General features: G+C 26.2%; 1 protein-coding gene across 1 annotated transcript in view; it reads left to right on the forward strand.

Annotated features, from left to right (window-relative positions):
• The window catches only part of LOC112598507 (inactive tyrosine-protein kinase 7-like), a 208726-nt gene that overhangs the window by 174755 nt on the left and 15074 nt on the right, over positions 1–18897 (forward strand). Inside the window, exon 4 of the mRNA XM_025344996.1 lies at positions 16301–16615. Within this exon, the coding sequence (XP_025200781.1) occupies positions 16301–16615 (315 nt within the window). The remainder of the gene's footprint in view (positions 1–16300; positions 16616–18897) is intronic.

An 18897-nucleotide genomic window follows, 5' to 3' on the forward strand; every position in this document is an offset into this window, starting at 1 on the left:
TAATATCGGAGAATCTTTCTCATATTAAAGTAGATCTATAACTGAAATATTTTTAAAAAATCTAGTTTTTACTCATTATTTAACTGCAGCAGTAATAATTATCTAAAAATTATTCTAATCTCGTTTACCATTGAATTTTAATAAAAATTATATTCTTATACCTACTTAAATAAGTTTAATTTATTCATCGATATTTTAATTAGAAATATTAAATTCTCTCTAACTTCATCAAATTACAATTTAATTCTAAATTATTGTGTTTAAAATAAGAATTAGTACAGTGACTACATTGCGATATAACACGATTTTGTAAATTCCTAAAAGCTCATTGGTCTTTAAACTGGTCACAGTAATTATTATCTAAGCTCTAGAAACATTTTATCCACCTATGGTTCTATCGTTAATATAATAACATTTTTATAACTTTATTATTTTATTTTTATGTTAAAGCCACTGAAATTATTATACAATAAATATAAATGAAAAAAATTGCGAGTGCTGTCATCGACATTTCATAATATTTTTTTAATATCATACTAAGTATTTATGAAACTAAAAATACCATTAGTATTTAATAAATAATGAACTATTCATTTGCAACGTTTATGTAGAATTTTATAATTAAATCACAATAAATGCACAATTATTGAAAAAATGTCACTCATCACATTTGCATGCTACTCCATCTATATCTATATTACACATTAAAATTTACCTGTAGCTGTAAAATGTAAAGCTGATAATGGCGTTTTTTCAATTTAGCTGACGAATATTTACGTCTTTAAATATTTTGAATATGTTTAAAATAAAATTTAAAAAAATAACAGTAAATAAATATTATACGATGAAATGAATATCTTTTGAATAGTCAACTGATAAATGGACATCTCCTAAAGTTATAATCGGAATCCATAGATCATTATACATTTTTGCCAACGTAATAATATTATTTTAATACTCCAAATGATACATTATTTCTTTTTTTTTATGTTTTTGTTTTAACATTTACTTCAAGTCTATGTTCCGAACGTTCGAATAAACGGTAGAATAGATTTTCCATTATCAACACCTATAAAAAAAAAAAATCAAGTAAATCGACTATTACAGGTTATTCTTTATTTATTTATTCTCAAGTTGTAGGTTGCAGAGAACAGTTATTATTTAAATTCCCGTTCGATGTTATTTCGATCAGGTTTCAAAAAGTATCATACATTTCTTAAGTTACGCGACTGTGCGATAAATCTTGGGTTGTAATACCACATGGATCACTACAGCGAACACGATCGTTTCCGGGTAAAGGATCGGGCACGTCGTCATCGTAATAAATAGCCCAACGAATAGAGCCTTCCATGAGCCTGGACTGTATATCGTTAAGCAATATTATTTTGAAGTCGAAGTAACTACAATAATAATATTATATTTCCCTAGCACACTAGTTTATAAATGGAGTTAGTAGATGTCAACGGACGAATATCGTATGTTATAGTTTTTGTCGGAGAGATGAATCGCCATAATAACTACATATTGAATTATGTGTTGTGACCAGTGAGAAAACCATAAAGGTATTTTAAACTACATTAAATAAAAAAGAAAATTAATTTTGGCTTTCGCCCCTCTACCAATTCTACCGGACGTCCAGATCGAAATATATTACATATTATATTTAAACGTATATTAAACGAATAGTAGCGTGTACGCAAGCCGACAAAATTGCAGTCTAGTGCTCATATCACGTGAAAAACTAAGCGGCTGACATACTGCTGTAATATATTGTAATTATACGATGACAATATGTAATATTATTGTCATTATATAACATTGCAATATTATTATTATCGGCCCGGCTCGGCATTAAGTCACGCCGTGACAAGACTTTACAATATTCTGCCGTTCACGGGGCACGTGAAACCGTGAGGTCACTGATGTTATTTTTTGAAATTAATTGTAACCTTTCATAAATGGATATTAAAAAATGGTACTAAATGTACGATGGACAAACGACGAGGAAGTATGAAGCGAAAATCGAACTTTAAACCTCTATGTGATATTATAAAATACAATTATATGACTATAATGAATAAGATGAATCAGTGGTAGGTTAAAACAACAAGTAATAAGTAATCATATATTATACAGTTTTGTTTATTTTCTCTCCCACGTAATATCACTATAACAAATAAAATATAAATAAATAATTATTATTATTACCTAATTAAATACTTAAAACTCTTCATTATTTAAAAAAGTCGTTTAATACATTTTTTCTTTCAGATATTTTATTTTTATATATTTTTAATTTAAAATATTAAATTTCAAGATGCAAAGGAGGGTGCTATTTGAGTCCTGGGAGCAAAACTCTTAGTGGTGTTGGCACGGTTTAATTATTATTGGTATTAATTCTCATCCCATTTAGGAGTATGTGATCAAAACAAACAGGGGCAAATTTCTCAAACTTTTAAGTAAAATATTTTATATTAGTAGAATATTTAATATGAAATCTTGTGTTATCAATGAATCTTGTTCATCACTAATTTCCTATACAAGCAAACAACCTTAGAGTTTAACACCGCCATCGTCCATTTATACAATATACTAAAAAACATACTATTATAGTATGTTTATAAATACATTTTATTTTATTTTTCATGAATTTTCTTGCTCTTTCGCCATCAAAATATTTTATCATTTAACGATAACCAATAATCTGTTTCCCAAAAAACAAACCAGTTATCTATGCCTGAATTTCAAAATCGAAATAAAATATAGACCCATTTTTACTTATTAATATTTAGTAAAATATATTAGCTATGTATAGAATAAGAGATAAAATAACTTGTTTCAGCATTTAAATTATCTAAAATGTATAAATATATCATCGATTGAATAATATATATAAATATATTTATCAATATCGAAATCTACATATTAATTAATATAGCATATTCAATATTCATGTAGGACCCATGTTGTGGAGTTTTATCTTATCTTAACTGACAGTCAGCGCATTTAAAAATATATTTTTAAGTCTTTTAAAAATAATCATTATCGGTTGGTTGATTAAAAAAAAAAAAAACAACAACAACTATTTCTTATGGATAATACCCATTTCGAATGATCTTGTGCGTATAGAAAGTTTAGAAGTTAATTAATTAAATTAACTTCTTTTCAAATGAATTTCGTAATTTTAGCGATTTCCGACAAAAAAAAAAAAGCCTCACATACCAATCATCGTACTTTAACCAGCTACCAAAATCTCATTTTTAAACAAGCTGTTTACCTATGATAATATTTAATTACGGTACGTCATAATAATTTGAATAAATATTGAGCATTATAATAATGTTCAAAATTCGAAAAACAGAAGCATCGTGTATGTATAATATAATATTAATATTAATTCGAAAATATATATTGAGTTAATTCCAATTGTATATCATATTTAAATCAGATTTTTGAAACAAAATGTTTTTGCATTATTTTATTTTTCCCTTTTATATAATAAAACAATATCAATAATATTAATACCATTTATATTTTTTTAATATCAAATAATTTCGAAACACAATTTAAAATTGAAAACATTTTGTATAAAAATACCAGTCATTCAAATATGCGTACTTGAATCAACATTGCACTCTTGAAATATTAAAATATTGCAGTTAAATAAAACATGGTACTGTATTTTCTAAAAGCAACAAAATAATAATAATTTAGTATAAATTTTAAATTTGACTTTTGGCTATATAATATTGCACTGCGATTAATACAGAACGAAATTAGCCTCATCACAACAATGTAATAATTGTACCACTATGAAACTAACAGGTTATTTTTACAAAATAAACAATCGGTTTAAAATATTTGTACAGGCGTATTTTTATTTGGTTTTTTTGTTTGAGATTGTTCTCAATTTTGTTTGGTTTATTTTCTCAAGTGGAAAGTTGAAAGAGATTTTAAATGAGGTACACTGAAACTTACTTTACAACGGTTCAAGGTTTCAATAAATAGTTTCCACAAAATTTACTTTTATAAATGAGCCAAGTTTGAAATTAAATTAAATTAATAAATGCATGGGAAATTGGTACGAATTTCATTTTTTCAATTGCGAAACAGATTTACTGAGAAATAAAACCTAACGCGACTTAGACTTGCAAATACGTCAATAAAAGCATTAAAATAGTACTTATTAACAATCGCTTCATACCTATACATTTTATAGTAAAACGCATAAAATCATTCTGTAGGTACTACAGTAAAACAATAGTTATACATTATTAAGTTAATAGTATTAACTGGTTGTAGATATATTCTAAGTATTATGAAATAATAATCATAAAAATAGACTTACGTGTAGTCCATTATCTAGTTCAAACAATACGTTATACTATTCCTTCCGAAACAACACAAACGGGGTAGAATGTTAACTTGGCACCTCTTTCGGACTAACCCGCCTTTGATCAAAACGCCCATCGTCCATTTTCAAAAGTCACCATGCTCACGAAACAAAATTGCTTAAAGCCGTAAATATAGCTTTAAAGATTTAATTGCTCTATTTTCTACTTACTAAGTTTTAGTTACGATGACTAAATACCTGAAAAAATTACAACAGTTTTACATAATATGTGTTGGATTAATGTTAGGTTGCATATTTTTTTTTCACTTGATACAGATAAAAAAAATACACATCAAGTTAAGTATTCATCGAATTTAATGTGTAACCGGAAATCACATAAAAAAGTAAACTTAATATTCGTTATTTATGAATAATTATTATAAATCATATTTATACTTTATTCAAAATAATTTAATAATATTGTACGAGTCGATATTATAAATAAAAATAAAATAATAGTATAAGATTAAATAGCTCAGTTATAGGATTCGAAACCTTAAATATAAACATAATCAATTTATTAAAATCGAATATACTTGCATATTATACCATCACCAATAATTAAATCGATTTACTGACATTACGGGTCGTTGAATATTTGTACCGGTTGTAATTACTAAAAAGCAGACACCGAAGCGACTCTAAAGTCATGTGGTTTCAAACACAAACAATACGCAGGGTTTTAAATTAAAATACGTTTTTGCTCATAAATTTCACCAACAAATACAACTACTCGTACTATCACTATACTAATGATTATAGAGATACTGTTGATTGTTAAAATTTATTCAACCAAATTATTTGAACCTAACTATATCAAAAATATAAAAGTATCACTTTTAGGTAAAAATTTATAAAAATTTTAATTTAAGTACCTCTATTCGACCTTAAAAAATGATAAAAATATCTTCATAAGTTATTCTAATCGCGAATTGAAAATTTAAGTAAAAAATAATGGTTTTAGTTTTTTTGGTGTAATTCAAAAAATATTAATCGTTACAGGAACTTTATACTTTTTCCAATACATATATTGTTGGCGCTTAAATTAAAATTATTATTATGCTAATGAGCACGGTGGCACACGTTCTTTATCTGCCAACCATTCCTCATATTCCTATCATCGTTGCGTAATTATTATTGTTATTATTTTATTCGTCGTAATAATTATCTTTGTTTTATTATTTTAAATTGTCTTTTTAATTTCGTATCTTGTCTTGTTATCATTTTTTCTTGGCTAACACCCTTATTATTGTTTTTATTGTCACTTGTTCATTTTTTTCGGCGCATGCAGTACGCATCGTCTACACAAATTTATTATACATACATTACCTTTTTTTGTTTTCGTTTGTCAATGTGATATTTTTTTAAATAATATATTTATACTTTTACGACATAAACTTTAGGCTTGTCTTATTTCGACTGTCGTGCTATTGTAGCCAAATTAATAGTCCACCTATGATCTCTAGTATAATAAGGTAAGGGTCTTCGTCCGAGGCACCATCTCAACACCCTCATCCGCGTAAGACCGCCAGCACTCGCCGGTGTGTGTGAGGGGAGCGCCCAGGTCGTCAGATGCTTCCGGTCATTGCATAAGTCCACCAGCACTCACCGTAGTGTGTGTGAGGCCGCCCCGGTCATCCAGTTGCTACCAATCACCAATCAACCAGTCATCAGCCCACCAACCACCTGCTTTAGATATAGTTAATTTTAAGTTTAGTCCCAATTTGTTAGTTCCCCCCTGTGGTCATTGCACCAGACCGAATCGACCCCAGGGCTTCTCGACCTCATTATATATATATAATTTGTACCATCCTGCTTCCTATATCATGAAGCATATATATAATCCCGTTCCTCCGCGTCGTCGTCATGCATATTAGTTGCATACCCATCATTACATCAACCGAAAATCTTTGGTTGCCTACCAACATTTTATAAGGGGTATTATCATTATCGGGTAAACCAAAATATGGTCCTTCGGTTGTCCGTCTTCGGCCAACACATATATCATTATTTTCGAAATGTTATAACTTATGTTAAGTTATTTTTACACTAAATTATTTATGTCATTCGTTGATCTATTGACTAATGAGTTGTATTTAATAATAATAATAATACTTAACAAAAAATAAGTAATAATATAATACAATCAACTTTTTAAGTGGTATTGAATATTGTGCAAAAAAGTGTGATCAATAAAATAAATAGGTGCAATATTTTTTAATGTTTTAGGCTAACAGAACGTCTCCGCATAGAACTATTTTCGTATTCAAATATTCAAATGATACATTACTGAATTCAAATTTAACACTTCTATTATAGTCGCTCACTTGAAACTTACTATACAGCAGAGTGGTATCAGCTTTCTCACTTTTTTAAAAATTGTAAAATTTACTTAGAATTTTAATTTCATAAAATTAAAAAATAATACATTTTACAAAACTGTTTTATAAATTTTATTATTTGTCTATAACATATATATAATACACTAAAATGCAAAAATTTTAAGTCCCAAGGATTATTTGAAAGTTTTAAAATAATGCTAAAAGTTTGCCTTCGTGGCGGAAATCCAACTCAAGTTGAGTTTTCTTAATATGGTCGTGGTTTTCGGGTGTAGTCCTTCGTGATTATTCAGAAAACTACTGGTAAATTTCAAAAATCACCTATTTAAAGTACCATCTGCGTCGAATTACCGGTGCGATAAAGAATAGGCTATACAAAACTTTAGAACAAAATTTTCCACCCAAAAAAATGTTTACGGGCGTAATAAACATCAATGTCCAATAGAAAGATTCCTCACCGCAAAACATAGCGAACATGTATACTTAAGCATAATATCTACAAGCTAAATTATGCAAATGAATGAAAAAGGACCGAGAATATATTATTATTATATTGCTCTTTAAACCAATAAACCTAAACGGATCATAAACATCTTTACAGGATGGAGTATTTTCAATGTATTATAGTTATATTTAAGTGATTGGCCCAAAGTACATCAAAAATGAATGTTATCAACATCGAAATATCGTGCAAGAGAGAGTGAGAAAAATAAAGAGTAAATGAGTGAGAGCAAAAGGATCTGTCAAAAATGTATTTTAAAAAAATACCCAAACATTTATTATTATTATTTTATTCAAGTTACGATCTGCTGTCGTTGTATATACTATGTCATAGAATATTAATACGGATATTTTTCCTATTTTATCGTAACTCAAAAATAATAATACTATAGAGAAACTATTTGTACCTTACAAAAGTTGCGTAGTTTTAAAACTTTAAAACTCCATTGAATTGTAGAAGCTAATACAATCAAAAAAAATCCTTCCACCGGAAAAATGTATGTTTTTTTTTACAATACAATTTACAACTATTTTTTCTAACACAGACGCTATCCCGAACTTTTTTGTTTGGATCCTTAAACGGTATATTAAACGAAGATATCAATATTAGCCGTAGACAAACATCGTTTTATAATGTTCCAATTATTATTTTTAATATTTTTATAACGGTTTTTGGTCATAAATAATTTATGACTAATATACTGTAATTCGGGTACGAAAGAATGGTCGCATGCATCGCAATGTGTTTCAAAACGCATAATAATATATATTATATTCAACCGATGAAATTGTTACAAATCTCACTTCGGGCAACCAACAGTACCCGACATACCGCTGACAATTCAGCGCAATCCGGGTATGAAGTCTGTGTCAGTAATAATTTATCATAGTCACGAAATATATAGCGATTGAATTCAGTGTCAACATAATGGTGGTTTAGCATCCGTACGATTAATTATTAATTCACAATTTTTTAAATTAAACTATACTTTATGACGTAGCTAAAAAAATAAAACTATTTATAATTACTTTATTCTTCATAGTTGCTTAAAATTGCACGCAGCAATTACAAACCATTAAGAAAAAAAACCTTCATAAGTAGATGTCCAGTGTATCGATGGTCATTGAATAGGTCACTGTAATGGATATACTAAATTTGAATTCGATGATAAATTATAATATACTAGGAACAATAATCTTATAATCTTTAGCAAAGACAATTCAACTTTTAGATAACCAATGTTATCCTTACCAATTTTTTATACAACGGTACTAAAATTTAAAAAAGTATTCTCTTATTTTTTTTTTTTTTTTTTGTGTAACTCTTGATCACTTTAAAAGTTATTATGAATTTTTAAATGTTGACCCCCACAACAAAAACTAAATTAATTTTTCGTTTGCTACCAAAAACCAATTTCTAAGTTAAAAATCATCTATTTTTTTTACTGTAAAAAAATAAATAAATAAATATACATCATTGTAAAATAAATATATTTATGACCTACTTTAAGGTCCTACACACATCCGAATCGGATCTGATCCGGGTCCGTTCCGTCAGGACATCCTAACTTGGAATCTAAAACCGATCAGTATAAATGATTAATTTTGTAATAACTTTTATTCTTTCTGAAAAAAAAAAATTATTATAATTTATTATTATTATTGTTAAATGTTGATATTAATGTTAAAAATAAAATTAATTTAGTTGATTTAATGTTTCACATAATTTTGTTACACGTTGTTTTCTGAATTTATTATATTTTACTAACTGCATTACTCGAATTCATCCGGAAAAAAATGAACAACAAATGTAAAAAAAAAAACACTGCTGATTTTTTAACGATGGCCACATCGGTGCACTTCAATTACCTATCGAAAACACTGCATGTTAATAGATTATTTGATGTACATCATTCTAGTCGATCAGTTACACATATTGTGACATCTGTGGATAGGCAAAATTCATAGAAACAAATCTAATACTTCCCCTAATACCAATGATGTAACATTATAACATATGAAATAAATTGTTCGTACTAACAATTTACAATAACATTTTAAATACATGATAATTTTTTTTTAAACAATTTTTTATTTAAATATTTTAGATTCGTATAAGTATCTCAAAAATGTTCTTTGGCTGTTACAAACTTATAAATTGAATGCGTTACGAGAAAATATTGTTTCTTTGTTGTCGTTGTCGAATTATGATAATTTAAATATTATGTTCTTCTAGGCAACATTCTAGATACATGACCTTACCTCGATATCCGACCGATTGGGGCATGCCGATACATCGTTAGACCTCCCCAAAAACTATCATTACCTAACAATGTATATTATTAGACAATTGTTAAACATTTATAATATGCTATTAGGATTACAATATTAAGTTGAAAAGAAACGGTTTTAGGGTTTTTATGGTAAAATAAAAAATTATTAAGTATAAATTTTGAATTTTTTCTTAATATTCATTGCTGTATATTAAATAAATTCAGAATCAAATTAAGTGTTACTGTAAACTGTACTTGTATGTAAAATATATCATTAATATGAGAAATGTGGATGTAAAAAAGTTGAACTGTCGCTATTTATTCAGTTTTCATGTTACAATATAAATAAATGATTAAAATGATAGATTTTATTAATTAAAAAAATATTACAACTTTATTTTAATTAAAATATCTGATGGTGAGTTCGTAAAATATTAACTTATTAAATGTTCTCGTAACATTAAGCTACTTACTAAGAAATACTCGTAGCCCCACATTTCTTCATTATTTTTCAACTGTGTTCTTGCTCTACTTTTTAATTATACACTAGATAAAATATCGAAAAAACCAAGAAACAATTATTTCCAAATACCAGAACTGTTATAGAATTAAATTTCCAATTACCTCTTGAGAAACTATATATAAATGAGGAAATCGACTCATGGTTAATAAACGAACATGTAGTTTATTCCACAGATTTCGAAATGAGTAGAATATTTATACATAACAAAATATTAAGTGTGTATGTGTATGTGTGTGTGTATATATAATATATATATATTAAAGAGTAAAGATATATTAGATATTATCGCAATGTTGTCAAATGTATATGATTTTTATAATATATTTTGTTTTCTTTGTTCGCGTCATTTTCGAAAACGGGTCAAATTAATATTCTCATGGACTGCTTATTTGAAAAATAAAAACAAAAATAAAATACTTAATCACCAAATGCATATTGACACTTATCAAACTAACTACAGTTAGTAGTTAGTGATTAATAAACTTATTGGGTGAGTTTAAAGACGCATATTAAAATGACTTAGGTGCCTTAACCGGTTGTTAAGTGATTGTTTTCAAAGAGTTCATATTACTGTAAAGAGTTTGGTTAAAATTAGAATACATTTTCGATATCTACTAAATTGTATTTACCTCTTACATATTATTTATGGTACTTGAAAAAATACTGCTATAAGCCACAGGAAATAAGTCGAAAATGCACATCAATAATTGTACAAAAACGTATGTTTCGAAAATTCGTAATTTGTTTATTTGACAAAACTTTATGTAGTGTACTGTCAATCAAAAATCTAAAACCCAATCCATGCAGATCAATAATAATATATACCTAGATAACATTTATAACAATTTAAATGTATTCATACTTGTTAAGATTGTTTTTATAAGGGTGATTTACCTAACGGCTAACATGTTCACCCCCATTTTTCCTTTAGCTATGAATTTATTCAAATTTTAGAATTTTTGGAACTTTCAATTGTTACGCTATACTTAACGATTATCACGTGGCAATACAAACTTCTACTTTTTAAATTAAATACCCCTCCTTCTTGAAGATCATTTGATGGACAATTTGATAAACTATGGAATAGTTTACAAATAGTTTCCCAGTTATCAGAAGGATTTTTCTCGGTTATTTTCACACACCCGTACACGCACGCCCCATGGTTTTAGTGAGCACACTGTATTGTATCGACCTGTGTCTTATAACTTATACTCGTACATGTGTGTGTATATATACATATATATAATGTATATGTGTGTTGGAACCAGACAACGTTTTGCCGCGTCCAAGTCAATGGCTCGACTATAATAGAATATTTCACTTATACTCATCAATATGATGCGAAAGCACTGAAATCCATTCATCGCATTATTATGTATAATATTAAAAATAATATTTAATCATATTTAATTTTATCGGCATCGTTATATTCTATAGACATATAATAAAGTATAATAATTATTATATTCCATAACTTATAACAATATTTTTTTTTTCTTTAGTGTAAAAAAAATATCATAAAAAAGATTTTTTCGTCAATAGTTATCATAAAAAATAATAACTCAAGAAAAAGTTCGATATATTATTATTAAGCGATCTTATTTCATTTTTTTTTTTTTTGCTTATAGTTTTCAGTAGTTTTGCAGATATTTATTACAATATTCTATTAATCATTATTTGTACATGATTTTAACACGTATTAAATGGTATTTAATTAAGTACTTAACTCAAACATTAAAGTATTAAATTCTATATTATCCTTGTCTTAATTGTAATGTATAACAATTATATTTCATACTACAATTACTTCCTACTTATTTACTTAAATTAATTAAAAAATAGTTGCCCGAATCGTTAATATATTATAGAATTAATTTCCATTTACACATACATAAAATTGATGTTTTTTAATTAATATTATTTTTAACGATTCTTTGCATTCCAAATAGAACTTACACTTGTAATATTTTACTAACCATTGTATAAAATAATAACCAGCTAATTAAAATAAAATTTCAATTATAAATGTGTACATTATAGATTAATATAAATTTAAAAATAAGAAACTATTAACTATCTTGATTTCATTTATATTTCATCTATATTATGTTTCAATTATATGTACATGGTGCAATGTTTTATCTTTAACCATTTTAGGAAAAAATAGATATTTTCAAATTCTGAAAATATGAACTAATACATTTAATCAGTTATTGTTTTATATACTACCAGCCGATATTTTTTAAACTATCAAGATTTAAGACCGTTAAAATCTACACATTTTCAAATTCTAACAGTTCAAATTGATCATATAAGTATAGTCTATATTTGTATACGTTTTCACAATCAAATCATAGTCACATACGAGTAATATATATTATACATCTCGAAGTCAGTTCATAAATCTATATAATTCAGTATTCTCCGTTTGGCGCCAATTAAAATATTACATAATATATAAAAATCAATTATAGTATAAAAGGAACATCTGGTATATACGTCCAAATGCGTTTGTTTGTACTCAAATAATACCTACCTAAACGCATAATCTAAAAAAATCTCGTACATACCACTGACACGCATAAAAATGAAATGTGTTCTACGTTCGAAAAAAATTTAATAAAAAATACAGAGCGTGCATGTATAAATAACGCGGCTGGTTAGATATAAAACATTATTTTCAACAATTTACATTTTGTGTAAAACGAAATAATTTAACAGTGATGATGGAAGCGGATGTTTTGTTATTTTTTTTTTTTTAATATTATTATAATGATAATAACGGTATAAGAGTAAAATTATTTTTTCATCTTTTCATCAATAAGTAATTTAATAAATATATCAGTTTAATGTACTTGCAGCACCAAGTAAATTATTCCAACTGTTAACTATACACATATACTTGTTAATATAATATATATATTTATATGTATGTGTATATGAATTAGCATCTGCATATTATTGACTAATTTCAAAAGGTTATTTTTTATTTTAAATACATTATCTATACAATTAAATTAAAAATATTAAGTGTGATAGTAATATGAAAGAATTTTTTAAGAAGCCATTTGAGTAACCTTTAAGTTCATTTTTTTTTATGAATATTATGGTTATAGAATTTTAAACTTATTTCAAATCGACAAAGTAACATCGAAAAGTAATTTAAAATAATATTTATAAATACGATAGTCAATAAAAATTTATTCTAATGGCATTAAGTTGATAACTACAATATAAATACTGAAATAGATAGCCTATTGGGATATAACATTTTGTATCACGGTAAAAATAGTAAGAAATAGTTAATTAATAAAGTATAATCAGAAATTTAATAGTATAATTATTTTATTTTTAATTATTAGCCACTTATATTGGTACTCTACTTTGATTTTACGTGGGGATGGGTCAAGGATTTAGACACTTCAGTAGTTGCTAGTTATGCATGAGCTCGTTTGAGATGAGATTTCCCTCAAGTGCGACATACAGTACTTTTTCTATAATATTATGTTTTTAGTAAAATGTTTTGTATTTCATGCCTAATAAGGTTGTCAATGGCTTATTAATATAAATTGTTCAATTATATTTAGCAGCCTGACAAAGTAAAAAACAACAGAAATAAATTTGCAAGATTATTAAAAAAACATATTTTAGTACTTTGTGTACGTAGATACCGAAAATAATCTGTTCGTATTGTTATTACTGCATATGAGCACGGTTATATTGGCATCAATAAACGCAGTGAAGTATTTAAAAATATTTTCCTTAGCCAATTTAGTTTTGAAAAATAATATATGTTTGGTCTCGGGAACATTAGAGTATTATTATTAAGTCCCCAGAGAGATATAAACAACATAGACATTATACGGTGTTAGGCTAACGTTAACCTAACATAATGTAATATGTTATGCGTATATGATTTTAAATAATACTATATATAATACTTTTTTCAAGAAATCAATACTTATAGTTATAAAAAATTTCAATAGTTGATCAAAAACACAACGCCACAATCACTCGGTATTCTTACACGCTTTTACACAAAATGTACAATATCGACGTGTTTTCCTATAAATATATTTTTCAATTTTCGTTCGATTTGAATTTTTAATTTTCATAAAACGTTGAATTAAAAATAATATGTACTTAGAATATTATCAAAAAAACTTATTGGTAAAGATTTTTATCAATAAAAGTATCGATTATAACTTTAGAATCGTTTAAGTTATGTCTTAACTTCGCTTAGTTTACCGTAAATTTATAACGTATTGCAAATAAATATAAATCATTAAGAATCATACTCGTAAAAGTAACTGTCGATAAATTATATACATGATAACTTATTAATCATATTCACCTGCCTTTTTTTTTTTTTTTTTTGCTAATTAACTTATTCAAATTCATATTTCTTAACTGCAGAGACCGCAATTGATGCGTTTTCGATCGATACAGAAGTCAATAATAATGTAATAAACTTAGTTTTTTTAATAATGCAATTATTTATAACCTGCACTTTGGAATTGTATAAAAATACACTCAAAAACTATATTTTTAAATTCTTGAAATTTTTTGTACTATTTACTTTAAATTATTTGTAAATTATTTTTTTGAAAATTTTAATGTACCTCAATCAAAATTCTAACAAGTAGTTTTTTAATATTTATAATGTTTATACTACAAATAATAGTCCTTAGAAATAGTTTTATAAAGATACAAAATAGATTTAACATAGGATCTAATATTTATGATACATTGACGATTTTTAAAATGTTTTAATAATGATGGATTAATATTAATCACTAAAATGTTCAAATCACCATACGAGTATAGCCTCCAAATTTTTCAAACCAATTATCACCAGATTTTCATTTGAGTTTGAAATTTATAATCGTCACATTCCATAAGTAGCACAAAGAAGTTCAAAATTCGAAAATATGATCTTTATTTATAATTAAAAATATTTAAATTCAGGTTTTAAATATTTACACTATTGAAGAAAAACAGTGGATAAGCATTCTTGGTAAATCACCTTGTGTGGTGTATATAATATATAAATATTTATTTATTATATTATTATTGTCTTCTTCATTAGTCATAAATTCATCAACTAAGATCTTTTTTACGAATTGAAAATTATGAATATTTTATTAATGCAATATATGACTTATATTTAGGCAATAGAGTTATGGAAATCAAAAAAAAAAAAAATTAATCCTTATCTTCACATGAACTATATATTATGTAGTCTTGTTTATTTTTTCATCAAACAATAATCAAAAGTCTAATCAAAAACTTAAAACCGAAATTTTTCATAATTTTCAATGATTAAATATTTTATTTTTTATAGAAACAATAAGTAGTTGTCGATTTTATAAATTTATTTTATAGTAAATTTTCTGAAAAAATCGTATTATATTTATTAAGAATAAAAACCAATTTAAAATTCGAAATCGTTTAAATCCTAATAGTACATTATTTTTAACTAAAAATATAGAATGAAAAAAAAAACAATTGTTTTAAAATAAACTAAACCGTGAAAACTTTACCTAATAACTTAAAATAGTAAAAACATGAATCTAAAAATATTAATTAGTATTAACTAGTACTATATGGATTTTAAAAACCACGTATGATGTTATTATTTGTACATAAAGTTTATTAGTCAACACTAGCTAGAATTAGGTAAAATAGGGAAAATTTTATTACTAAAAACTTAACAACGTAGATATTATAAATCAATAAGTTATTTTTAAAGTATGTATAGAAAAAAATTAATTATTTATTCAAGTTATTCCTGTAAAAGTATTTATAAATTAAAAATGTTGTATCATCTTATTTTAACTAAACAAATATAATATTATGAATGTGTAATAATTAATAGTCATACTTCTATTAATATAATATGTAATAAATGTTAAGTATATACTGCATACATATTCCGTTTTCCGGTAAAATATGGTTGCGCACAAACCAAAACTCATCGATGCATCATACCTCACCAAAATAAGATATTTCCTCACTCGGTGCTTAAAGTCATATCCGCAAAATAACCACTTTCAGTATGTTTGCATAATGTTACCACTGAATGATATTTTTAATAACCAAGTTTGGAGTAATTAGCCGTAGTTTCTGTTATAAAAATATTGTAACTCAATTTAAAAATTGTATTTAAATGACAATGCACTAAAATATATTTTTTCAACGATCACGCGCGTCTTAATACCCATTTAATCATTGACCATGTCATTTATCGCACGCACATTTTGATTCACAGAGATGAGGGCCAGGATTTGTGGGCAGCAGGAGCTGTACGTCAAGGAGGACAGCGAGGTGAGCATGCGGTGTGAGCTGAGCCAGGGCCCACACGACCTGGGAACCATATTCTGGTACCTAGGCAACGTACCCGTGTATACGGACCAGACGAGCCTACAGTCGGTCCGGCAGCCACGGGTCAGTGTTCACACCGAATGGGTGGACGGACTAAAAAGTACGCTGCACATAGCTCGAGCCAAGCTCACAGACTCCGGTAACTACACGTGTATGCCCACGTTTGGACAATCAGCAACCATCAACGTACACGTAGTCAATGGTAATTTTCAAATGTCAATAGAACTAGACGTTTTCTACCTTAACCCCCAATTTTTCCAACAAATAATATTTATGCGCACTACTATGAGAATTATTTATTTAACAAACGAATTAAAAATAACTTAAAATGCATGTAAAGAACGATTGAATATTACATATTAAATATTTTCACTGGTGTGGTAGGAGAAGAAAATTAATTTTGAACGTTTTAATAGCTTTAAATGCAATGTAGATTCATTAAAATTATTACATTTATATAAAATGTAAACATATTAACTTTTACGTTTTCGTATTGGATGTAACTGATGTAAGTAACATACACTTTGTCGAGGCACTTCTCCTACAAAAGTATACATTACTAACTTCCATAAAATAAAAAACCGACCGTATAATATTATAAAAAGTTATTTTAGTTTTATATATTGTTAAATCTATGGACATCAATGATCTAAACTAGCTTGGGGAAAAATATCATTTTTGGAAATATACTTTTCTAATGTTGACAGTCTTAGAAACGAGCAATATCAGAATATTTCTTTTTTAATTAATTTAAATTTAACAAGAATATATATTAAATCTCAAAAGTATTACAACTTACCATTTCCTGAAAATTTTGAATCTAATATTTTTTTCAATAGCAAGGTCTATACTGGTCATTTCTCAACTTGATTTAGATGAGTAACTCCCCTCCTTCTGTTACAACCCGGTGAGAGTGACAACCCATTTAATATATAGATGAAAAGTAATACGTCACACGTCAAATCGATTAAGTCCCATATATTAATACATGGATAATTTACGAGCATTGACAGAATTATATCAGTTTTGTGTGACATTCAATAAGTTAACTAAAAAATATTAATAATATACAATAACTTGAGCACTTACAACTATAGATATCGTTTAAGTAATAGAGAACACATGTTGTGGGAGAATACACAACACATAATTGTAACTATTATTATTAAAATGAAATTATTAACGAAAATAATACATCATTATGTATACATATATGGATCGATAGAAACTTTAATCTGTTTCTTGACAACTACTTCCACAATAAACCACACTAAGAATACAATATTAGTATTAAAATTATTCCGTAAAACATCACCTATGTCTTTATTTATCCATCATATTATTTTTTTTATACATATATAATTAATAAATAAAAAATTTAAATAATTGATCTATTGAAACAACAGCGTTTATGAAACCAAAAATCTAGCATTTTATTTTTTATCCATACTTTTCAAAATAATGCGAAAAAAAATCAATTAACAATAAAAAATAACTGTTCACTAAGAAATGAAACTTAAATACATTTAAAATATAAAAATATTAGATGATAACATATAAGTAAACTGTTTCAAAGAAAATTTATTTGGATAAATGTATAAACTAAACACATAATTTAATCGATTAATAAATTAAATATTACAAGTTTTGACAAAAATGACTGGTTGACAATACATATTTACTGTACGAATTTCTAAATTAAAGCACTCAGATCGAAATTAGAAAAAGAAACAACGTAAAGCAATAAATAGTTTACCACCAAAAATTCAAAATATTATTTTAAAATTATTTTAACTATTCATTATTTTAAAAATATTATCTTTTAAAAGTTTTAAATAAATTCAACTAACATTAAAATTTATTATTAATACTTCACAAAGAAATATTCACATGATAAGTACAAATAATATTTCAACATAATCATATTATAATCCTTTAAATTTATGTATCAATCTTCTATAGTATTAGTACGCGTGACTATATTATCCACACAAAGTTAAATTCTCAAATGTAAAAACTGTTTGTTATATAAATTTCAATTTTAATATACCTTTATTATTATCTAAAGAGTACTGAAGCTCGATCTTTAAAAGCACGTACATACATACTTACACATGATATTATAGCGCATATGAAAAGCTCATGTGAACTTACTAATAACGAGATGAATTATGCGGAAAAGTTAATAAACAGACATAATAAATTAAAACGTACTGAAAGTAAAAATTAATATTCGAAAAATGTGCCCTAAAATTTGGTTAGCAGACTGAAAATTGTAATTCGACAATTTCTTACATCAGCTTATTTGTGTATATATATATTATCATATAATTACGGTAAAATATTCATATTATATATATATATATATATATATATATAAATATAAATATATGATAGTATTTTCTCGAACTCCGAAGTCACCAACTACGTGTATGTTCATTTGTTATTATATTTGAGTCATTATGACATTCATCAAGAATTTAA

This window comes from Melanaphis sacchari, unplaced genomic scaffold, assembly GCF_002803265.2.
Source record: "Melanaphis sacchari strain LSU unplaced genomic scaffold, SCAv2.0 Contig48_pilon_pilon, whole genome shotgun sequence".
NCBI lineage: Eukaryota > Metazoa > Arthropoda > Insecta > Hemiptera > Aphididae > Melanaphis > Melanaphis sacchari.